The following is a 25969-nucleotide window of genomic DNA, read 5'->3' as shown; positions in this document are numbered from 1 at the left end:
ATACTGTAACTCAACTAAGACAGCTGGGGGAAAAACTGAGCTGAACTGACAGGGGGAAAAAAAGCCACTCCCACTTATTCTTTCCTGGCCATTATAAAACTTAGTTTGGGGGCAAAGAATCATAAGGTAAAACAAAGAAAATATTAATCACTCGTCAACCTATGAATAATTTAGTCTTCATACAGAAAAAACCTAAATTTTTAAAGCAGATTCTTCAGATTTGGAAAGTCATCTAGACTCTACAAAATGACAGCATAACTTAAAGTTTTTCTTTTAAAATTTTTTCTCCCTCCAAGATTTTAGCAGAGACAAAGCATGAACTACCTTGCAACATTTGAACGGGAAGTTCCCAACTATTAACAACCCAAAGAATTCATTAAGCTTGCGAGTAGATCACTGCTAAGAAAGCCTGAAACCTCTTAAAATTAGAAATGCCACAACATTTGTCAATTATCTAGAATAGTTACCATAAAACCAAAGACCCTTTGGGACTTCCTCCTCCTAGATACACAATGCATTCTGTTATGGTAGGTTTAGAAATAATTTTGGAATATTAACATGTACTTTCAAACATACAGATAGAACGCACTATAAAAAATTAGATGTTACAAGGTCAAATAGTTTAATAGTTGACAAGAGTATGTTATGAATGTAAACAATTATACATTTTATACTTCTCTTATTTTTTTCCACAACTTACCTTGTAGACTGTGAACCATTTCCAAAAGAACTGGGGTAAGAGTCTGATTATATTCATGAAAAATATCAATAAAAAGGACTTCCGTGCATGGCTGAAAAATTAAAAGATCTGGTTAGAATCTATCAAAATAAAGGCAAGTAAAATACATTTTATGCTAAAATTTTAAGTGCTGAATACCTCACACTGAAAGTCACAATTTAGAACACAACAGTAGCAAAATTAATATTGTAAGAAATACCACTTTTTTTCTATTATACTTTGTGCTTAACTCTAGCACGAGTTTGATGGCTGTATCTGTATCAACCAGTTCTGTGGCAGAAGAACGGTCAATCTGCGGAGTGAAACAGCTGGTGCTGTGCGGCCAGTGACCACACTGCAGCTATGTCCCAGGTTCTTGGTGCATTGGCTTAGTGGCTCTAGGCCAGGGACTTGGTCTGAACACCATTCTACAACCAGAACATATGTGCACTATGCTAGGTTTTTTAGTTTTAAAATAAAAGTGATCCAGCAAAGAAGTTTTGAGATCTCCTGCAAAGCAAATCACAGCAGTTACAATTGGGAGAAACACTACGACAGCATATTTATGATCTGAACACTAAATTAACTAATAAAATAATTAATTAATGAATATAATTAATTAATAAAGATGCACCTGCAACTTCCTTCACTCATCATGTCTACTAACAAAGTCATAAGTGATTACATTAATTATCAGTTTAAAAAAGAGAACTTCTGCTGGCTTTAACCAGATTCTACATAATTCAAATGGAAGCAAACTCATTTTCCCTCCCTCCTAAAATATGAAGTGCATAGATTCCCATGTATTTCATCAAGTTTGAATACTGAAAAAAGAATAAAGTGAAATTTTACTAAACCTGAAGAAGCAAAAGGATTTTTTCCAAATATCCATCTTGGTAACAAAACTATCGAGAATTGCATTCAGGAATCTTTAATGGATTTATTTCAAATTGAACACTTACTCTGAGACTGTACTTCCAAGAATCTCCTCCAGTCTCTTCTACAGCTATTATTCCACAAAGACAAGAAAAAAAGCATTATTTCAGCTATGGTTCAAAGAAAGTCTAGTGGTAGGTTAAGGGTATCATAGACTATCAAGAATCTTTTATTACAGAAAGAATGTCTAGAAAGAATATTTGTCCAAGAAAACTAGAGGAAATAAAATGGCCAATAATGAAGCACTTAGGCAAATATCTAATTACACTACCACCAAGTATATAGCATGTTTCTTACTGAAGCTTTCTGGATCCTCTTCCCACATAGTCAATTCTTCCTTTGTCAGCAGGAAATAGTGAGTGACTAATCTCCTACAGATTTCCATTAGTGTTGGGTATGTGAAAAAAGCAGTCTTTATCTTATGTGCTTCAAGAGTTTCAGGGCTGCTGTCTGAAATAAAACATGATGGACAATCAAGTGGCTTAAGGATCAAAGACTAGTATAGTAAAATTATAAAAAAACAATCAATAAAAAATTCTTATATTCTGAGAAAAACAAAAAACTTACTTACATGGCAGACTTTAACTAACTTTCAGCTCGTAAGACAGGTTTTTAAGCAAGTAATTGATTCTGACACATACCAGTATGTATTTAAAACTTTTTTCAAATTCAAAGAGAATGCTAATTGTTATCTAGCCACTGCCACTAATGTGAAAAGTTGAGGGATTTTTTTAAATTCACCCATACAGAAATGTATGAAGTTTCAAAATGAAACAGTCCTACAAAGCAAAACATTTGAATTCCTTTATATACAACTGCATCTCCAATCAACTGTATTTCATTGTACTGGTATTAGTAATTACAGAAAATACACCATTTTACCAAACATATCTCATGGGAAAGATGCAACAAACTGGCTGATTATAATAAATCAAACTCTGTACCTCAGTACTTTTTAAAATTCATTCAATGGAAACTAGAACAATCAAAAAAATATATTTGTGCTCCTTTTGCATTTAAAAGTCCTTTGGAATGTCATTATCTGTATACATTAATACTTTAAAACTTAAAATAACAATTCTCAATATAGAGGTGGAACCATACATATTTCAATAATTATTAAAACATTAATAAGGGAGTTTAACTGTTGAGAATAGCTAGCAAAATATTTCTCAAGACATAAAAAATTATTTTAGTAATGACAGTACCTTCAATATTTTTGGATGGTTTGTATGCATAATTTTTTACAATCATCTTAATGAGATTCATGCATTGTACAATAAACTGCTCAAATACAACTCCTTCACCAGCTTCTGTGAAAACGTAGCTTACAGAGAACTCCAGTGATCTCTGAATCAAAGCAGTGAATGAGCAAGGATGTTGATCCAGGAAGTCCAAAAGCTTAAAAAAAGGAAGTAGAAACAGAAAAATCAAAACACTTTTGTTGAAGTCTTACTAAATGCTTTAGTAAACTAGTTATCAAAAACAGGTGCCAATTTATATAAAACTATAGAAAACTGAACATGGACAGGAAATTAGGAAGAGATCAGTATCAACTGTTAATGAAGCATTATTTAATGGCAAAATTCTTGATTTTGATTCAAAATTACTTTTTTTTAAGTATGGGGAAGAATATCAATTTTCAAATGGACCAGCTTACTAGTAGTAAATAAAATATATCAGCCATACTTAAAACAGTGAGTATTTCAGCAGATAATTAATCCCTATTGGAATCAGTGTAAGCAAAAGCAGTATGAGGGCTATATAACTCCTCCCCCAACATAACCAATGCAGTACAAGCACTTGCTTCTTCAACTTAGCTTTTCCAATCAGTGATCAAAAATACACTGGTGGATTCCTTTAATCTCCTTTAGTACTGCAAAAATGCCTAAACCTACATTCTTGCATGTGAATTTCCATAGGTGGTAGATTAATCAAATTTACTTTCTCTTCAGGTCTGTGAAAAAAGATTCACATTTGCAATCTAAGTAGTATGACAAAGACCAAAAATAATGTGTCAGAGCATTTCCAGCTCAATTTTAGTGAAGCTGATGGGTGCTTTTTACTTCTGATAACTAGGCTGAGTATTTAAAATACATCCATGGCCTCTAGATAGAATCTGAAAACAATGGGAACTCTGTAGGTTTTGTAACTTTAAAAAAAATAACAGAACCCAAAAAAACAAGACCAAGTGTCTATGTTTACATTACCTTCAATACAATATGCATTTAACACTTGCACAGAATCAGCTGACAAGTCCAAGCGTATTAGACAATACAAGCCTTAGAGGGGAAGAGTATGTTGGTCATTTTCTTTTGATTAATTAGTGTGGCCAGTAATTCCACAGAAATAACGCCATAGAAACAGTGATCTAACTACCTATAAAGGGTATGATGCAAAGCCTATCTCTTCTTTATTCCTTAATACCAGTACCATTGTTTAACCAATGCTTCCCCAACTCTTCTTTAAACAAATCCTAGCTAAATAATTTACTAATGAAATGCACTTAATTTTGTTTGAGCTAAGAAAATGTACTCTTCACTGCTGCAACTTACAACAGCATGAGTACACAGACACCCCTTTCTTCAAAAATACATCTCCTAACAAACAAGTCTTAAGTTATAGTACCTTCCACTTCTTTGAAAGGTCTGAAACAGATTCGCTTTAAGGCACCTAAGCGTCTGCATGGGGACTGCTCCACCAGAAATATAAGCTATACAACAACTGAAAGGATATTTTACTTACCACTTTAGTGAACAGAATTATGGTCTTTTCTAGACGATCTCTGCATATGCTTTCTGCTCTTATACTTCTACCTGGTAAATCAGACATTTCACCACTATCATTTTTTAGACTTTCATTTTCCTTCTGGATAGCTAGGTTTTAAATAATTAACACTGGAGAAGAACTTATTTTTACTGTAGTTAAGAGATTAAGTTAAACCTGAAAAAAATTTTAGGGCAAAATAAATTCTAAATCAAATTCAAGGTAATGACTAGGAATAGAAATATTCAACTGTTTCTCTCAAGTGTACTGAAATTCACTGCAGTTGATCAGGGTATAAAAATTGTGACATCATTACAGATACAGAAAATTCAATGATAAAAGGCAGTTAAAATAATGCAAGCAAATGCTAGTGCACACAAAAAATAATTATGCATTGAAAATATAAAGATGTCCTTTTAATAAAGCCACATACTGTTATGTGCTTTTCTAGAAACACCGCCTTAAAGAATAATTTATTATGGGCATTAGAAAACATTCTGAATTAGGAAAATAAACCAGACAGTTTTTATTAAAAGAAAGAAAAACCAGAAAGGGCCATATTGAAAGCATACAGGCAGAAACACAATACAACAAAAGCAAACAGTAATCCTATAAGCTAGTTGTACCTGCTTTTGCAAAACAATCTACTGATTAGAAATGTAGAAATGGGAAGGTTCAGCTCAGTTCTTGTCTTAGGACACAGAAACCCTGAAGTCCTCATATTCTAGGGGACTACACCAAACCTCAGTATGGGATGGCCTTCAATCCCTTCTATTCAACTCTGCACCTTGTTAAAAATTAAATAAGAGCCAGAAGGAGCCTGACTGTAGTATAGCCAAAGTGACAATTGGAGGCAGTTTCCATCTCTTCTAAAAATGAGGCTCAAAGCCCCAGTCAGACCTCTTACTGAAGTACAGGCTCCGGAATCCAGGAACTTCACCAAAATATTAAAACTGCATATGACTTATTTTAAAAAAAATTTTCCTATTCAGTTTAGACATCTATTCTTGTAAAAAGTGTTGTTGAAATATTACACCAAATAGAATTTTGATGTGATTTTAGCCCATTGATACAAAAATACACTTTTACTGAATTCCTCCTTAATAGTTTCAGCAGCATTTAAAAAAAGTGTCAACTTCTACAAAAATACCTTGCACCCAAATGGTTACTGATCATGCACTAGCCTGTATATTTTCATCCAGCTTCTAACATTTAACAATGAATACAAAGAAAAATGCTCAGATACTTACTACACTCCAGAAACTGTTTCAGCCGTTCAAATACGGCATGCAGAAAACCCTAAAAAGCAAACATGTCTTTAAAAGGTGAAGCTTATTCTGCACTGTTATGAGAACAAAATTATGTCAGACTAAAGTTAGTTCATTTGTGTTACCAGCTCAGACACGACCACATAACTTTGAACTTGATTACTTTAAACAATTTCTTCAAGAAATTAACAATTAGCTAGCAAGCAGACTGCACAGATGATCCAAACTGACCTTATCAGTACAACTTAAAGGCATTGCAACTCTAGTAGAAGGAAAGACAGTAACTGGAGACATGTCCTTTACAATATGTTTATCAAGTTGTACCTTGTTCTCAACTTCCTAGTGCAGGCCGTAGGTTGTAGGTACTCAACTCCACCACAGGCAGCACTGGAGGTTAAGGAAGGTGCTTGGGTCTCTTTGTCTGACCCTACCCTCCCCAGGGGCTGCAGACTACAGGCTTTTATCTCTCTCAAATGTGACAGGACAAGCATGGCATCAAATTCATCACTTAACGAAATGGTTTTAACTGGGGTGGGGGGGAGCACATGTAAGACACCTTTCAGTAAGCAACAGGCGTGACCACCATGTGGTGTGTAACTTGGAATGGATGTCCTTTCTTTTTTCAAACATGATGCCATTAGAATCCATCTAGGATTTGAGAGCCCTTGGCTGACAGGAGGACAACTTTGAGAGGATGTTGCTTGATCTTCCTTTGCATAATACAATTGCATGCCTTTCAATGATTCCAGACATAGCTCCAATAACACCTGAAATCATCACAAAAGTTTTCTAATCTAGAACTAGAAATGCACTTACCATCACCTCTGCATTCCAATGAGGTTCTACAAAGCCATGGACTGTTAGTTTCCGAAGCACTAGGAAAACAAATTACTTATGTAGCTATTTATTAGCTCTTGCTTCAACAGATTTCAGAACACAATAAAAATTCCACTTGCCGTGCCTTTCTTTCAACTCAACGCTTTAAAAAATACACAATTTTCGGTTGTGGATGCCTCATCCATATCTAACATTCACCTTGTTGAAATTACTTTAAAATATATCTTGTGTGAAATAATGAAGAGAACTTTTAACAATTACTCCATCAGGAAGAATGCTGCCAAAACTCTTAAGTATTAAACTCCTGAAGGATCCTGCAGTAGCAGGAAAAGGGCCAAGTACAGTCAGGTAAGGCACATAAGCCACTGGTAAATTCTCTCCGGTTTATCACTGCCTGCAACCCAGCAAAAGCTGCATGCTCCATCTTCAGAAACAACTCAGGACATGTATTATTTACATTGCAAGAATTGCAGAGAATAAGATCCCAATTGTTAAAAGCAGCAAAGTAGTCAGGATATGCATTTACACCACTCATAAGCCCTTGAGCATCAACCTAAGACAAACTAACTGCTAAGGCTAGCTTTTCAGTGGACACAGGGTGAACTTAATGGAATGAAACTTGTAGCTCAGCTTCCTCAATTAAGTGCTGAAGACATGCAAGCCTAAATTACCACACACATAAGAAAACATCCTGTTATGCCACCCACCTTCCAACCTCCTAGACATTGACTTCTTAAAACATGCACAGTGGAGTGCACAGCTTCTCGCATACTGAGAAACAAAAGCGCTCTCTCTCCCTTCTGCATGAGAAATAGTCCTTCTGCCTTGCTAACAGTACAGGTAAAACAAACCAAAAATACAGTTATTTCCAATGGGAATGGCTTTGTTAGAGAATGGGAACTATTTACCAAAGAACTTCTATGCATTCCCTGTGAAGAAAGTTATTTGATTCCTTACACTTAACATCATTCTATATTATTACCTTTCAATGACAACAAGGTCCTTTCTAGGGAATTTGCAGCTGCAGCTTCATCCCCTGTACAAATCTGTTGTAGGAATGTATCTGTATGGTGATTCCATAAGGAACATGCAAAGCTATAAATACTTGATGTAAGCTGCAAAAGGAAGATGTAGAATGTATTTTGTTTCCTGAATTTTGCTATACCATAATAAATCCCCAAATTTTAAAGGCTGGTTTTGACTATTAAAATATTTAATACAGCTTCTTGTATGTATCGTGGACCACAATGTTTAATTTGCTTCTTTGTCATGAGTCATACTAATCTTAAGACATTTTCCAGAAAAATACCTTGTCTTGATTTGAAGATATTATGATAGACTCATTGGTGTCCCTGACTACTTGGGTCTATGACTCTCACCTTAAACAAAACTATTTAGGGCTCCTTTCTTACCTGATTTTCAGTAAATACAGCTGCTGGTGAATAATATGCTATGATGCTTCAAAAATTATCAGCTTTCCTCATCACCTCTTCTCCCACAAAGACAAGACAGCAGTCCATCTTACAGTTAAATTAATGTCTGAATCATCTTACTCTGGGACACACTTAGCAGTTACAGGTGCAATACAGTATTGAACAATGCCTACTCCCAAACTAACTCTACTTTGTCAATACCTGCAAGCAGTAATTTTTTTTAAAACACAGAATGACAAACAGCTTCTAATCAGGTAGAACTGAACAAATCTCTAACTTAATTCACATTACAGTTCACACACAGTGCTTAACTAATAAAGATTTCTAAATTACAAACAGAAGATGAAGATTTTCTCAGTTATGGTAGCAATGGATGGCTTCATAATTACATAAATGTGCATTTAGTCTGTTACACCTTATATCAATGGAGTCATAAGCACATGACCGGTTTATTTAGTTGCTTTGAATGAGTAAAGGTTAGTAAAGGTCCTATTTACAAGTCAGTCTTGAATGCCTCAGACTCCTGATGTTTAAAATTTCATCTTATTGATTACATAGACAGAAATTTCTACATAGATAACTAAGTAAACATCCATAAACAGTCTTCATTTTCAGTACTCACTTCTTCCTTTAAAATGAAGGAATAAACTGAAATTTCAAAAATTCCAGAGGAACATGATTGGAAAAAATGTTTAAGTCATTAAATTCAGTTAGCTGGTACTACACTGTTGCCCAACTCCAAATGGGTTTGGAGCTGCATGGCCTATAGCCAAAATTACATCCATGTTCTAATCAGTGCATTTTTACAGTGGAGAATATAAGCTGAATGACTCGATATTTGGCATTTGGATTCACATCTTGCCTTTTAATTAACCTGAAGAGATGGCCTGGAAAAATCTCAAACACATTCCTGCTGGTGGTAAAAACTAAAATATGGTAGTATAGAAGTTTAAATCCCAGTATTTCCTAAAGACTATACTGATTAAAAATTCAGAACACACTTCCAAAAAAACTCCATAAATTCCTAGAAAAGGTCTATAGATGTTCTATAGATGAATTTCAGTATCTTTACATAAATTAAGATAATGCTCAAGCTGTATGCAAAATTAATAAAGATCGCAAACGTCTCACCCAGAAAATGACCTCCAGTTATTCCATAGTACACAGATACCCACAACATAAGAGCAGATATTTAAGTCCACAGACACGTCATTAATGCCCTGCCAGCTAAACTCAGGAAGAAGCAAGCATGTGCAATACCCAGTTTGCATGCTGTACAATACTGCATCACATTACTTACATCATAGAAAAGCTTCCTGTCTGCAGCAAGCCGTTTGGATGCCAGCGTCTTCGTAACATGGTAAAATGTAAGTAGCGCCCTGTGTTGCTGAAGATCGTCCTGCACCTTCACAGATTCTACAAGAGTGGGTATAAGTTCTGGCCATTGTCTTGGGCAGTCCACTCTGGCAACTTTAGCAATCAATACAGAGATCTGAGTTGCTATCTGCAAAAAATACCACAGACACCACTAAGTCAAGGGGCATTTAGGAAATGAATAATGACAAGATCCACAGTCAAATAAAGCCCAAACAAAAAAAACCCTAGAATGACACATTTTTTGTGATTTTTCTCAAGCTGTTTTTAAGTTTGCTGAATGCAAATACATGTGGAAAAAAAGTTTATGTTTGTAGCAAGCATTACATAAAATACTAAACTTAATACCTTGATTAAATTTTACATGAAGACCAGTAACTGTATTTATTCTAGAAATCACATAAAGAAACAAATATCTGGGAACCACTTCTTACTTAGCAATCTTTTCTATCACTTTCTATGAGCACACACTGCTGAATACGCATTACTCACAGTTTGCCTCTACCTGACTTTTAGACAGAGCCATCCCTAGGCCCAGGAACACAGATGTGAACGCTAAGCCCTGAGACTCTCTCTTGCTCCAGATCTTCAGAACCTCAGGCCAGAAGCACCTGCACTACTCACACCACCTGACTTTGGTTGCTAGGCCCAAGTTCCACTGGCACCAGTCTTGCCAGCAGCTGGAGCCTGGTCCTTGGAGCACACATGCATGATGAACAGAGTGAGATTACACAGTAAGACAGGTAAGTGATGCAATCAGAACACAGGACAGGCAGTGATCATCAGGCACAGGGTTTGTTCAGACAGAGGTACAGACCACCCATGTTTACACTTGACTGGCCCTTCTTATGCCCTCTTTCGGTCTATTCCACACTTGGCTGCTGTGCAACTCCCTTCCCCTAAACATTCCTTAGCATATTTTGCATGGTCACCCAAAACCCTACCTCAAACATCCAAAAATTTCACATTCTTCTTTTCCCTGTTCTTCCCATTCTAATTGAAAAGGTCCTTGACTGGATTGGTGAAGTAGACACTCTCTCCCCTCAGCACACTAGAACAACCACACTTCCAGCCTGGGGAAGAAGTCACCTTCTTAGGCTACCAGAAGGAATCAAAATCCAAAGAATTTCAGGCCTAAGACAGATAGAGCAATGCCCTTCTTTACTGGTGCCTGAGCTGTTTCATCTGGACTCTGACAACCCCACCAAGTCTTTCACAACATTTATTCCTACCATGCTACTTAGTGAGAAGAATTGCTTCAGGAAAATGATGTCAAGGTTCACAATAAAGAGCTGGGCGTCCTACTTATTCCTATATCAATCAATTACGTCAACTGACATAACAGGGGGAGCAAACAAATTTTTCTCCCTATGTGACACAAGAAACAACCTCCCAGGAAAGGCAAAAGTACTTTTATCTTGAGCACAGGCTTTTTAAATGGGGAGAAAGAAGAAAAAGAACTTGCTGTAATGCATTTGAAAAAGTACTCTGCTCCACTGTTCCCTCCATATGCTAAATATCTTCAGAGGGCATGGCAACTACGCTTTCAGCAGATGGTATGTTCTCTTTTTCTGCTACACCTCCTCTGGAAGTCAAGTTGTATCATCACATTTCCATACTATGCCTACTTCTCACTTTTTTGTGTTGTTTTTCTTTCTATACAAGAGTCATAATTTTTTCTGCTTTCAGTGATGCAAAAATCATAGGCAGATAGCAACTGTGTTATGAACTGTCTGTGACTGGAAAAGTGCAGTTATCAGGAACACAGGATATCAACACTCAGATATATCAAGCAGGCTGGGAACTAAAGATTCCTTGGAAAGGACACCTCAGGATACCTACAAGACAGATGGGGGAACAAAGGGAAAGAAAGGGATATGGAAACATATTTCCATATCACATGTAATTGTTTGGGCAATTATTTAGACTGCTGCGATAAAAACAAATAAAAATCTCCACATCTTAAAAAATTACATCCCAAAAAATGTCATAAGGACGTATAAACCAAAACATGAAGCCACTACTCTTTAAAATGTCAGTTAAAAACATTCCAATCTCAGCTGCAACTATAGTTGGACAACTCCAGAACTGTTCATCAGCAGTGGCATTCTTAACTATGAAAAATGCTATGCTATCATCTTAGCAGGCAAACTGATGAAATACTAATGAATGTATGAATGTAGTAAAAAAAATTGATAAAAAGTTTCGGTTTGCAAAAAATATACTTAATATTAGAGTTTCATAGTTAATTTACCTATTAATATATGCCAAAAACCATACAAACTTCAAAATTAAATATTTGATAAATTATATTCCACCTAGTAAAGTATAAATGACACACACTATGGTTCAGCTTGCCATACTTCATAATTCTTTTTAGTTAACATTCAGAAACAAGCAATATTTGTCATGTTGTTTACATTGAAACTATATCTGCAGAACAAATTTTAAAACACTTTATATGTTTTTTTAAAAATTGCATTTGCAATGAAAATTCTTAGTTCTACTCCAAACTGTCATTCACAATGGGCTTCTACAAAGACTAAACTACCCTAATTTTGATAAAATGCTCTAAATCCCAGAAGTTACATTAATCCTGTCAAGAAATCCCAAGAAGTTAAAACTGAACTGTCTGCAGAACAGAAGTTTATTCCCAATGCCTTTTCCTTTCAATCTTAACCTTAAGCCTATAATTTCTGTATTTCCTTGACAAAGTTTTTTAAGATCCAGCTCAAAATATTAGCAAATACTTCCCTGCAGAATCTTATACTTACCTGATGAAGAAGTTATCAAAAGTAAGATTGATTCATCTAGTATGGGCATATTCTGTGCCCCTAACATTAGTTCTGGACTCAATATAATAAATTCTTATCCTAATCAAAATCATGGCTTACAATTAGTCATTTTATGTAAGAAAAGACACTATCACACTGAAGCTTTATTAAGCTTATTTAAATTCACCAAACTGCTGTAACTAGACATGTGACAGCAATACTGCTCAGGCGGGTTTATACAGCAGCAACATCAGCAGCTCGCTCCTGCTTTGCCTCTGCCACATTTCCTTGCATGGCCACACTGGTAACCAGGTAAGAGAGCAGACACAGCTGAAAACAACAAAATCACTCAGGGAAAGGTTATTTTTCAGCTACATCCATTCCCTGGACCATTTCACCAAACAGTTGCACAAACAGCAAGGGACAACAAACTGCCACTGCAACACCAAAAGAAACAAACCACAAAGAGACAAAATGTTGTTTCCAGCCAAAGTGGTTCTATAATTCAATGAGTTATGACCGATGGTAAAAAAATCTCACTTCAAGGTCTGTCTGCAAAGCACTATGTAAACTGCAACTTCATTATTACAATTAAATACTTTGTAAAGAAAGAAAATAAGATATCTATCAATACAAGTATTTCTTGGAAGAGTAATAAACAATCACCACTAACCTGATTCACTGGCTCATTAAAGTTGGTGATAAGTCCAGCACGCAATGTAGATTTTTCTTCTTCCGAAAGAGCACTGCCAGGATATATTTATAAAAATATTATTTATTTTCAATTAAAAAACTACTATCAATTCATCTGTAACTATAAAAAAAAACTATCAAAACTAACAAAAGAACATCATTTGCTCTTCTTCTATCTCAAATATCCTTAAAAAGAGAGGGAACTGTGAAAAAAATACTTATAAGGCATTTTGGTCTCACATTCTGAGACTTGGTGTGACCTTTTCAAAGATAAATGGCAAAAGAGTTGACAGAGTGAAATACACATATATATAATGAAAAAACTGCACAAAACTGTACAAAATACAAATGGATTGCTCATAGACAATTGTCATATAGTTATTACTGACAGAATAGAGGATTTGAACATAAATTTGCCTATGTACACTAAGAGACAGTGGCCAAAAATTGTCCAGAATAAGGCAATCACCACATCAGATGACAGCTTTTTTGGAAAAGCAGTTAAGTCTTTTCTATTATAAACTCTTTTCTATAAGAAAGCAATATATTTACACTTAAAAATACAGATCCATTGAAAATTATAGCTTTGTGTGAAAAGTATGTTGATATATTCTCCATAAAGTGCAGGGGAAAATAGTGAGCAGGGAAAAAATTCTAAGCAATAAAGGTTAATTTTCATTCAAGTGCAGCATTGTGGTATCTTAATACTTAATTTTAAGTGACCTCTGTCACTTTAAGACTACAAGTTACAGTATGATATCACTACTGTATTACTTCAGATTTTATATCATTCATGCAATTTTCCTATCATTTCCAGGCAGGAAACACAACACACTGCTCTAAAAAAGGTTTTGTTGGTATTTATAGATTACACTACTGGGGGAAAAGAAAAACCAAACCAAACTAAACAAAAAACCCCAACAAATTTTCATCTACTGATAGCACCTGGAAAGCTGTTTCTCCTTCATAAAAAGACTGGAAGTTATCACACAAGGTCGTTCAGATTAAAGTTTCACCTAACATTGCAATGACTTAGAAGCATGCAAACATCACATCTCAGTGAAGGCTAGAGGCTGGAAATTAAGAAGATTAAACACACTAACACAACAACTTCCTCTTGTCTGACCTCAGGCACAGATATTAACTGACTAGTTTTATATACTGAGGTTTAAAATTATATCTAAAGCTCCCTAAAGCATAGGTTTTACTCTAATCTAGACAAATACTAAATATTAATCTCAAAATAATAAGAAAATAGAGGCAGGAATTGCCATATGAACAAACATTTACAAAAATATTCTAGTTTTCACTTTGTCTTCACCTCTGCAAAAACACAAGTATTCACTATTTTCTCGATCAAATACTTATCATTTGAAGTATAGTTCAAAAGGGGGGCAATTCATTGTTTCACTGGTGACTCAGAACTGTACACTAAGTCTTATTTTCCAAGGTAATTCTAGCATTCAGGAGCCACAATTTTATTTTTTATATTTTAAATCAAGACATAGGCTTTAAGATTTTTTCTGAAAAAAATTAAATTATCCCTAAAAGTATTTTGGTTAAAATTTACATAGATCTCTGCAACAGTAAAAGCTTTTCTGCATGTAACTATTTTACTTATTAATCTAAAGCCATGAGATGATGTTCCATGACAATAAATTTTTGAGGGTTTCTCTTTTATAATATGAAAATGCAGTATATAATATCCACACATGCAGGCATCGTCTAAGTGGTTTCTAAAACTTAAAAACTCTTACTAATAAAATTTAAAAATCTATAGTCAATTACATGTAGATTGTATAATAACTCACTTTCAGAGACAAAAAAAAGCATGTAAATCCTGGTTTGTAAAAAAAAAAATACCCCGTTTTACTATATTACTGAATTTATTTTGTTTCTGGGCTCACAAGACCCCTGGCTTTAAACTCTTTTTCATAATTATATTAAACTTATCATATGCACAGCCTAAGAGCAGCAAGAATTCAGTTCATTACTTACTGTAAATAAAAACGCTGTAATTAAGCTTTTGCCATTGCAGACAAAACAAAGGAAAGAAAAGAAACAGATTCATGAGGATCAATGCCTTAAAGACACCAGCTTGTGATAGGCAAAACGAGAAAACAGTAACGAAAGAAACCTAAGAACTCAATGTCGATGCAAGTGTCACCCGGCAGCACGGTGTGACAGAGCACCTGAGGGTTTGCCGGACCGTGAGCGGAGAACTCCGCGCTCAAACAACACGAGAGTGACATCTGCCGGAGAGCAGGGACACCCTCACCCCCTGAAGGAGACACAGACCCGCACCACTGCCCCAGCCGCCCTTAATGCCTTGCAAGAAAGCCAACTCCACAATCCCGCCTGTAAAAGTTACGACAGGCGAGAAGTCAGGAAGAACGTGCCTCCTTCGGCCAGTTATTTCCCTTCAGCATTGAATTATATGTGCCCAAAAATTAAAACAACTTCATCTACACATTCTAAGTACTATCTACTATGCAGTAGTCTTTCACAATTTGCAAATTCAACATTACTTAGATCTTTCTCTGTGTTTGTGGTACAGAGAAATATACATCCAAATACTTTAAAAATTATTTTGGAGCTTTTTTTAAAAAAGCCTGATATTTCACATTTGGATTTATGGCTTATGAGAAGTAATCACACAAGTGAAAACATATATTTGAAAAGTACTGTTAAAGTATTGCACCGTGTTGCTAACATAGTACTCAAATAAGAGAACAAAATCCACAAGAGACAGGATACAATTGTCTGTAAAATCAAAAACACGTTCAGCTCTTGAAATCAAGACAAACCATTTCTGAAGAAAATAAAAACACATACAAAATCATCCTGTGAGACCAGCTTTTGAGGAGGCTGACAACAAATTTCAAAAGAAGAAACCAAATTGTGCCTGAAAAGAGTCTATGACAACTCTAGGCTCTTTGCCACAGCTATATGAAAAGCTGCCTGAAAAAGAAGGAGGGAGGAAGTTCACAGGCCCATCTTCTAAATCACTCTCACTGGAAAATGCAGTTTTAAGCCTGATCTATACATCAAAACATGCTTTGATGTACTACTATGGATGGAGAGCAGACAGCTGCTGAAGTGAGATACAAGACAAAAGACAAGAATTTTGCAAAGACAACAAAAATGCAGCATCTACAATGAAGACTTGAAATAAATCATGGTATTCAAAGCATGATTGATTCACAAAATAATCAACCAAAAATTTAGTTTAAATCAGGATTTTTCAAAATTACCTCAACATATTCTACAAGAAATGTGATCTGGTTGAGTGCTGACAAAATGTCACATCTAACATATTTAGAAAGAAAAACAGTTGGACACAGAATAAAAATTTAGTATGCATTACTCCATTGAATCCTTAACAGCAGCCAACAAATTTTAGAATTTATTTTATCATTTAATTGCACTAAATTAGTGACAGAAAAGTTAGAAATGGGGAAAAATAGGGTTGCATGGGAAATTTAATATAGATTTAACTCATGGAATCTTTAACAGTCAAGAAAAAAATTACTTTTTAAATTACATTTGATTTAAAACTACAGGGAAGCTACATTAAAATATTTCTATGTAATTTTTACCTCAAACAGTAAAATTCTAGTTTTTAGTTCTGCAAGAAATAAACTACACTTTTTTACCAGAAATACTACTAGTGGCTAAAAATACTAACAAATTGAAACAACATTTAACTTCTTCCAACAGTTCTTGCGAAGTACCAGTGTTGTAAGCTGAATCCTGTTAGCCAGAAATGTCAAAGATATATGCTATCTTTCATGAAAAAGATGCTATTTTCCTGTTACATAAAAAAGAATCCAAATGCTTGCAGATGTTTTGCAATTATATACTAATTCACACATACAAATACTCTAGTGCTCTATGCCATAATGAAGGAGTACTACACCACTTAAAATGTGCTGTGGATACAGAATTTTATAAGTTTTCACTCCTTTGGTAGATCTTTGGAAAGGCTTACAATGCAAGGCAAAATACATTGAACTGTCTCAAACAATGAAAATCATATTTTGCATCATAACACAAACTTAGATTTGTGATCCAGAAAAACTGTACCTAGAATTCCATCTAATACCCTACATCTGACAGTGACAGTCCCACCTATTACACTCATTTGAGACTGAACACTTGCAAACCTTTGAGTTCTGGAATTGAAACACTTTGTGAAAACACACCTGTTTTTAAAGGAAAAATAAGCACTCCACACAAAAGACTGGGAAGTATAACATTCTACAGGTTACATATTAAAATGGCACTTTTTGTAAATTTTAAGTAAATTACATGTTACCCATAAAAAGTGCCTATATTTCTCATCTTCTTTGGAGAACTCTTTGTCGCGCATTATCAGAACAATGAAAAAAGAAGACCAGAACTTTTTAGTATGATAACTGCTGCCTCCTTCCCATGTACACATTCCATACATATCAGCTTGAACAAAATCAAAGTTCCTTCTCACTGTCATAGACATTACCTTTCACTTCTGTCACTCTCAGTAAACCCAGGTGTTAACGTTGCAACACATACAGCATCACTTCAAAACCTATTACCTGTGAAAGAGCCTTCTAACTCAGCTCTCAAAAGTAAATCATGAACAGTCATAAGAAGCAATATAAAGACAAAATGTTTTATCAGCAAGTCCTGAAAGTTTAAGCATGTTGTCAGTTCCACCACAAATTCTAAAGTAACTTCTACCAACTAAGGATCTCCTGTTTTTCCAGCCTGGCAACCATAACAAAGCCAACTTCAAGATGGTTAAGTGGAAGATCTCAAAACTTACTGTGGTGCAACCCGTCTCCAGTAGCGATCAATTCCATTTTTAAAGTACAGCACAGCTAACCATCTTACATTCACATCCAGGCTATGATTTGTAAAAATGTTCTGTTAAAAAAAAGAAAAAGTTAAAAATTTCTCAAGATACCACAAGCAAGACAGAAATTGTATCAATGCATACCCTGGTATATGTAGAAATACACACACCACTGTGATATGGGTGTACATAAACAAAAAGCCTTGATCATCATTTGACAGGGAAGTGAAAACACTGTTCTAAACAAATTTTTAGAGATTAAAAAAATTTTTATCACTAGCCCAAATTTTGACTGATTTAAAAAAACAACCTATAAGGCAAATGTGTTGCTAATCTTGTCTGGCAGAGAAGGAAATATAAGGGTGGTAATTAATATAATCAGACAATTTTTACATTCTTTAATGACATAGCCCTCAGAAGTTTGTGCCACTGCAGAACACAAGCTAATTCCTTATTCTAGTCAGAATCCAGTTTTCAGATTATTTATTCATTATGTTATTTATTCATATGGCAAGAACCATCCTATCTAGCAATACTGTTTGTAAAATAGTGACCTGGTAGGTCTGCAATTCTTAAATTTGACTATGCTTAGGAAATCAGGAAATTATTTTCTACCAATAAAAGCTATATATCTGTAGATACATACATATATATCTCTCTATACATATATATATACACTTTTATATATCTGTATGTACATACAGACAAACACAGAGGAGTTATTTTGTATGGTAATGGTGTAAAATTAATCAACCAAGAGAAACTAAAATAAAGGCAGGCTATTGAATTTCAGCACAGGCACTACTCTGAACAGCAGCTCTCCTCCTGTTTTCTACTGCATCAGATGGATCCCTCTCAAGGGATGACACATCATTACTCCGACCTTTAGAGAGCAAGCATGTGTGAAGTATGTTCTTACTATGCAGTACACTGCAGGAAGAGTGCACCACTTGTATTCCTTGCTTTTAGAAGTCCAGTAAGAAGGGACCTGAAAAACGCAGGGATTCTGGTCAAAAGTATCTGCTACTTTTGGGCAGCATGCCTGCAAACACAGGCATAAACAAACCTTTCAAATAACTCAGCAGTTATAAGTAGAAACCTGGGACCTCATTTTCACTGTGAATTCAAAACCTAATTTTCTCTCAGTATCTACTTTTATTAATAGTAACATGTTTCTTAGAGGTAATGGCCAACCCAGAAAAACCTAACACACTCCAATCACTAGAAAGTAGACAGATTTACATGCCAACAATGATATAAACTTCAAAACTAGCAACTGTAGAAAAATATCAGAAAGGTGGTAACCCACCAAAAATACCACACAACACAAAAATGATCTATATGTAGTATGCTCTCCTTCCCCAAAGCTCATTTAGGAAGACAGACTGAATCTCTAAAAGACTTGACCTTTCCCAAATGCAATTTAAGCATATTAAAATACTAACAGCTAACTTCAAACACCACTTCCATATTACAAAAATAACATTTCAAAATAAATGAAACATGGAAAACCCAAACTACTCATACTGAATATTCCTCTCCTGGCTAAAATATTTAGCAGAAACAAAGCTTCCACAGATAAAGACCCTAAAACTAGACCAGACCTAGATAAAAAATGAAAAAAAAAAAAAGACCAAAGAATCTACACAAAAACAAGTAGAATGTCTCATTACACTCTTTATCTTCATATGAACTTCGTAAAACATGAAGTACTTAATATAACACAGTAATGCTGTCATAGACAGAACAGGAATGAACCAATATACAAACTGATATAACTTGCACAGAGGCTCTTTTCAAAACCATCCAATTCTGAATCAAAAGAGAGAGATGTAATACCTTCAAAAGAGAAACAGAAAAGTAATGATAGCAACTCCACTAGGTACTAAAAATGGTAGGATCAAGGATGCATGTCTCATGATCTTCTTCATGATTTTCTCTCCTCTGTTCCAGAAGCAAGTGTATCTCACAGTAAGCAATTATATTACTTGCCACAACCCACAGATATCAGCTGTCTTACCCACTCTCCACTTGTTTCCCTGAACCCTTTTCTTCTCCACTAAGAAGATGTCAACTACTTTCTCTCCCAGACAGCACACCTGTCATGATCAAGTTAAACAAAGAAGCAGACACTTCACTTGTTTAGTTTGGAAGACTCTCTTGATATTTCACCCTTAAAGAAAGGCTGATGTGGCCCCAACAAATCCACCTAACCACTTAAAAAAATTTATCAGCATTTGAATATTATGTGCCAGCATATACATCTTTAATAAGCATCTAAACACCTGAATTTTTAGTCCTTATATTTAAAATTAACTCATATTTGTTCCAGTTACCTGTGAGTGCCCAATTTGTCTACACCCCAAGGTGCAAGGTCTCAAACCAAACATGCAGAGGAATAAAAAAAATCACTAGTGGCAATTTCCACTGGTTTCTATCAAGATTATTTACCACCAAAACTACACTATTGCAAAGGCAGTACATAAAAGGAAACTTGGCAGCTCAAAGTATCTTCTTCTACTCCTTTCCCTAAATCCTCGGGCTCACCTTCAACTTTTCAAACAAGTTAGAGGGTTTATAGAGAACAGAACACATCACCCAACAAATCTGAGGCATTCAATCTATGCACTGAGGACAGATGTTTGTAGAAAAAACATTTTACCTCTGTTTTTAATATTATTATAAATATATGCAGAGATATTGAAGAATAACAACAGCGTTAACTTTCAGGTGTCTTTGCTGAAACAGGTTCATTTCCTTTTTGACTGTGTTGTCATCATTTTGACCATATTAATGCATCCATTTCATCAATGGCCATAGCACTTCTAGAAGCATTCACCTTCCCCATTCCAGGACCTTACTACCACAGCCAGGTCAGTTAGTCTCCCTGGGAGTCTCCCACCACTAACAAAAAGGAAAGTAACCCCAGAGAGGTATCACACACTTCAATGGAAAGCAGGAGGGAATGCCTATTAAAATGCTCATAAAGCACCATCTCCCCAAAAAAGAAAAGGTCCTCATTGCCTTGATATATAAAAGGTCCCCTGCCTCTTGACGCAGTAAAGGCAATTCCTTTGAGAAGGGTTCTCTTGGCCTTTTATCATCCACAATTCACAACAGGTAAATGAAAGATTTAGCACTACTGCCCACTCATACTGCTAGAGACTGGATTTCCACCTTCTGAATACCCGGGAAAAGAGCTTACTTTGAGATACAGCAATGAAATGCCTAGCATTGACACATCCTACCTACCCTATCCTTCAGCATAAGGATTCTGCTGCCTGGACCATGACAACTCAGGGCTTCCCTCAGGCAGAGGTGATGGCTCAACCGTGTTCTAGAGACCAGTACTCAAAATTATTCAGCTTACTTAATAGCACTTTTCCACTGTAACTTACCAACAAGACTGAATAAAAACCTGGCTGTGTCTCCCACTGCTTCAGCTGCTCCTCAGCTGGCTTCAACACTGCAGTATCTTGGCTAGTAGCTTGCGTCAAGACTTGCAAAACAACAGTGCTAGCACTGTTGAGGTCCATGAAAATCTGAAAACATTTAAAAAGGAGAAAAAACACCTAATGAGTAAAAGATAGCAAATATAGACAGGTATTTTCCATTCTTATTATACAAACACCCCACGCTTATTTTTCATTAGACTACACAGTGTAAAGATAGCACGACACCCACTCACAGGCAGTTGAGGTACAGGGATAGAACTATTTGCTTTCAGAAATCTGTCAGCAGAAGGAGCAGGCATTAAATCAATCATTACAAACAGATTTGCTAGATCTGAGGAACTACAGGAAATATTTTGATTGCAAATAGTTACCTCTCTTGTGAAGCACAGCAGCTAAGAGCAAAACTGCAACTAGAGATAATTACTCAGCTGTAAGCAGAGCAAACCATGGGGTGTCTGAAAGAGGCAAAAATGCAGATTATTAACATTTTTGCATATTACTTTTTCTTCAAGACAGAAAATTACACATTCATATAGTCACATTCTATAACTCAAATTCATCCAAACAATTCATATAAATTAAAAAGAAAGCATTAAGTCTCACAATTAGTCTTACATGATACAGAATTTTCCTCAATATATTTGGTTTCCTTCTTATTTAGCATACAAATGTTGGAATAATAGCTAACCAGGAATTGGAAAAGTACAAGGCCATGGCTAACCTAGTCCCTGCAGCTGCAAAACCAGTGTGTCCTTGAAGCATAGCTGCATTGTGATAGCAAGATGCTGTAATTGAGAAAGAGACATGTAACTTCTAAAGAATGAGGAAGAGCTGATATTGTAGTATAACCAAGAGACTGCTTGGCTTACAGAATATGCATGAGTTTATTACTTGTTGTAAATAAATGTCTGGTGGTCTAATTAATAAACGAAGCTTGCTGATTCTCACATTGAGCGTCCCGAGTTTCCCTGCGCCATGACATACAAATGCTAACCAGCTGAACTACGAATGCATATTGCCGAATTTCCAGTTTATATACATGGTTTTGCACTCTTGTACTCTATGAAAGCAAAACAAAACTCTGCTCTCCAGATGATAGAAATTACACTTATAATGACCACAGAAACAAGGTTACAAGAAGAAAAAGACACATATATGAAAGAAACTATGAAGTCTGTTTTCTGCTTATAAAAAAAGTCAGTTTAAAGCCTATGTTAACTTTTAATAACACAGACAGTGAATATTCATATACTTAGGTTTTCTAAATGAACAACAAAGAACAGTTTCTCTTCAAAGAGGAGAGAGAAGGAGCTTCAGGTGGGGGGCATCAGGAGGAATTTCTTCATGGAAAGGATTGCTAAGCATCAGAATGGGTTGCCCAGAGAAGCTGTGGAGTTGTCATCCCTGGAGGTGGTCAGGAAAAGCCTGGATGTGGCACTTAGTGCAGTGGTGTAGCTGACAAAGAAGTGATCCGTCAAAGGCTGGACTCAGTCTTGGAGGTCTTTTCCAATATCATGATTGGAAATCACTTCTGTGATTTGCTTTTGTTTAATGGGAAAAAAAGGTTTATTTTTCCACCTTCAGGAAAAAGACCAAGATTAAAATTGATACATTAGTAGTAAGAAAGTGGAAGACGTGAAATTTATTTTGACAGAGGCTTAAAAATTTTGATTTTTTTTTAGAAAAATCACCTTAACAACTAAACTAGACACAATACTGGAGAGTTCAACTTGCATAGTTGAAAAAAAAAGTATTACACCCCTAAAAAAAAAGTTCTTCATCTCCAAATCTCCAACCATCCTCTAAAAAAGCTGACTAGAATTTGAAGGTCCTAAGGTTAAAAAAAGTCTACATTTAAACCCATGAAACACAAAATCACATCTCTCCTCACAGCAATAGTTAAACACTTACTCCATCTATGCTTAATACTTCCCACGTGAAGACCCTTGCAATCTTTCTGCTTTAACCAGTTGTGCACAAGGTAGCAGAAGGGGGGGTTGCCTTCTGGGACAAGCTGCAGGCAGCTTCCTGCATGTCTGACAGAAGCAGTGCCAGATGGCCCCAAGACACATCTGCCACTGCACCCACCAGCAACAGTGGTGGCACCTCTAGGATAACATGTCTGAGAAGAGGGAGGAAAAACCTAAAGGCTTTGGCTTCCACTGGAAATTTATATACTCCATCTAGAACACTTCTCATTAGAAGACATACTTAAGTTAGTAAAATGCAAGCACAAAAAACATGTGACTTTTTTCCAGTTTCTTATTTCAAAACAATTACCTGACAGTTCTAAAGATAACAACAAAGGACAGCAACAAAAATCAAAGTGAAATATTTGCTTCTTTTTTAATAATGTTTCTCATTCTTGAAAAGGTACTTTTGTACTTCCATGTAAAAACTGGAGCAGCTACGGTTTGAGCTACTGCTCAAAAAAAAAAAAAACTCAAGAAAAATCAAACAGCTTAGTGGGTCAGAACAAAAATTTATTTAATCCAATGCTCTTGCTCTGTCAAAACCACTGCAGATACTCAGGTCAGAACATTTTACATAATGCTGGCTTGCCACCCAGAAAACTCTGGTTCAAGAATTTTCTATTAAGAGGCAGGGAATTTAACAGCCCTCAAGATTTAGTCTCCAATGAATTTGCACAGTCACTTTTTGATCCCATGTAAAGATCATTGGATGAGGCCACCACAAGCCAAATAGCAAAACTGAACTAGAAAATAATCTCCCTGGAGATGGGTCAACTACAAATAATGTTTATAAATACTGCAAAATATTTGGTGAAGTGGTATGATTTGAATAGCAAAAAATTAACTGGAAAAAACATGTAATAAACATGTAGCAAACACAAATGGCAGACATGCAAAAAAGCTGTCTATTGCTACTGCTTTTTAAAAATTCCTCTGAACAGTTTGTTTTCTTCTAGTAAGTCACTATTTAACTTGTATTAATTTCGAATTTAAAAAAACAAAAAGAGAATAAAAAGAAATTTTAAAATTTCAACAAAATATTCTGAATCAATCCTTACTGTACAAAACTCAAATTTGCAGTTTAAGCTAGCTACAAATTAGTTAAGCTAAAACAAAGAGCTACAGTGACCAAAATAAATAGTATAACCCTCTGCTTCTCCTTGAAGAGGAGGGTTATATACTATCATACCACTTAAATACCCAAAGATGGAAGGAGCAGGAAAAATGCAGGTTTTCCTTTGGATCAAGTTTTCCAATAATTTTCACACCACACTGTTGACAGATAAATGTGCTAGGCATAAAAAAGCAGACAGAACAGCAAGCAGCTTTTATTTCACGCTCTTGACAAAATATGATGTAAACTTAGAACAAGCTCACAAACTGTGACTGAGCCATAACTGCCCACCAAAAGGCAAAAGGCAGGGGTGGGATCCCAGGGACACACACAACAAAAAAAACCCAAACAAGCAAAAGGTCAAACCATCTAAGCACACTGTTCCACAAACACTAGAGGACATTACAGGAGCCAGGACGACTACATGACTTCAAACAATGTCAAGTCATTCAGGTTCAAGTCCTAGCATGTAACCTCAACTCTGACAAAGTCCCTACCTTCCCTTCTCACTGACAGGATTTCTACAGGGAGCTTATTCCCTGCATGCTCCCTGTAAAGACAATTGACTCAGGGAGGGCACCAGCTCCTATCTTAGTGGGATCTGATCAAAATACTGTTTTAATTACTGCCATGTACAGATGCACTTGTGAAAGTTATTCCTGTAGACAGACACAGCTGCACCTTGGGAGTTTAAACCCAAATCTCTCCAATCTTAGATTGTTGTGATACCCTCACACTGCCCTCTTTCTTTTTCTTTTTTAATTGATGAGATAGAGACAATCCTCACTATTTAAATATCCGACTTCGCCTGTTGCATGGGAAAGGCAAAAGGGACATAGGTTACCCCAGAGACTGGTTAAATCACAGGGACAAGGACTTTCTCCATAGCTCATGGGACTTCTACAGCTTTACTCACTACTGAACTATATCTACAAGACTGTCCTAGAGATGAAACTCAGAAGGTGAGTATTAAATAGCTTTTGTCTTTTGGGTACTTTCTGAGACATGAGGCACCTACAGAAATTTTTGCCTTATAAGCAACACATTTTTAGAAGGAATGGTCTAAAGGTCTGCATCTGTGTTACAACAGCCAGAATTTCCAGGTTTGATTACTGAGTAAGGGTGTCATTTCCCCCTTTTATTTAATAACATCAGTCTGTGTCTTCACCATAAACACTGAGCAGTATCAGGAATGTTCACTGCCTTCTGCCACCTTTCTGTGGACCACACCCATTGCTATAACAACAAAATTGCACACAAACATTTTGCAGGAAGGAAAAGAAATCCCCGTCACTAGAAAGTATTCAATGTCTTAAATGTTCTAGATTTATATTAGCCATGCCAGTGTAATGTTTTTCCTTCACAGCCGATGTTTCTGATACTAACAAATAAGTATGTAGTATTTTCCCTTCACACTGAAAAGCATCCTAATTTTAAAATCACATGTGCCAAAAGAAATTGGCAACTACTAAACATCTGAAGGGGTAAAAAACAAAGGATTTCATCACTAAACACCTTTCTACTTCACTTTTTCTGAGAGAATGCAGTATAACAACTCACTCATATCCAGATAATTATTTCTGTATATTTTTGTTTTCTTTTGTTAAGAATTCAATTAATTCTTTCCAGCTGTAAGAAGGTACAAGAATAAATTAAGATTTTATGAAATCAGAAGACGACAAAGCCATAAACACATTACACAAAATACAGTGTGCTCTCTCTGATCATAGTGCAAATACATTCTGGGCTACTTCAAGAGCACCAGTGGCTCTGAAGATGTTGTGATCCTTC

General features: G+C 35.7%; 1 protein-coding gene across 3 annotated transcripts in view; it reads right to left on the bottom strand.

Annotated features, from left to right (window-relative positions):
* IPO11 (importin 11) overlaps positions 1–25969 on the bottom strand; it is an 82102-nt gene that overhangs the window by 53544 nt on the left and 2589 nt on the right. For all 3 annotated transcript variants that reach the window (XM_064735776.1, XM_064735777.1, XM_064735778.1), the window contains 13 exons: positions 21463–21546; positions 21035–21178; positions 17607–17707; positions 12780–12852; positions 9259–9462; positions 7508–7640; positions 6505–6563; positions 5671–5719; positions 4400–4470; positions 2863–3055; positions 1952–2104; positions 1681–1724; positions 701–791 (listed from right to left, as the gene is read on the bottom strand). In XM_064735776.1, coding sequence (XP_064591846.1) covers positions 701–791; positions 1681–1724; positions 1952–2104; positions 2863–3055; positions 4400–4470; positions 5671–5719; positions 6505–6563; positions 7508–7640; positions 9259–9462; positions 12780–12852; positions 17607–17707; positions 21035–21172 — 1309 coding nt within the window. In that variant the 5' untranslated portion in view covers positions 21173–21178; positions 21463–21546. The remainder of the gene's footprint in view (positions 1–700; positions 792–1680; positions 1725–1951; positions 2105–2862; positions 3056–4399; positions 4471–5670; positions 5720–6504; positions 6564–7507; positions 7641–9258; positions 9463–12779; positions 12853–17606; positions 17708–21034; positions 21179–21462; positions 21547–25969) is intronic.

The sequence above is a fragment of the Zonotrichia leucophrys genome, chromosome Z (assembly GCF_028769735.1).
Source record: "Zonotrichia leucophrys gambelii isolate GWCS_2022_RI chromosome Z, RI_Zleu_2.0, whole genome shotgun sequence".
NCBI lineage: Eukaryota > Metazoa > Chordata > Aves > Passeriformes > Passerellidae > Zonotrichia > Zonotrichia leucophrys.
This window is presented reverse-complemented; position numbering and strand designations above follow the sequence as displayed.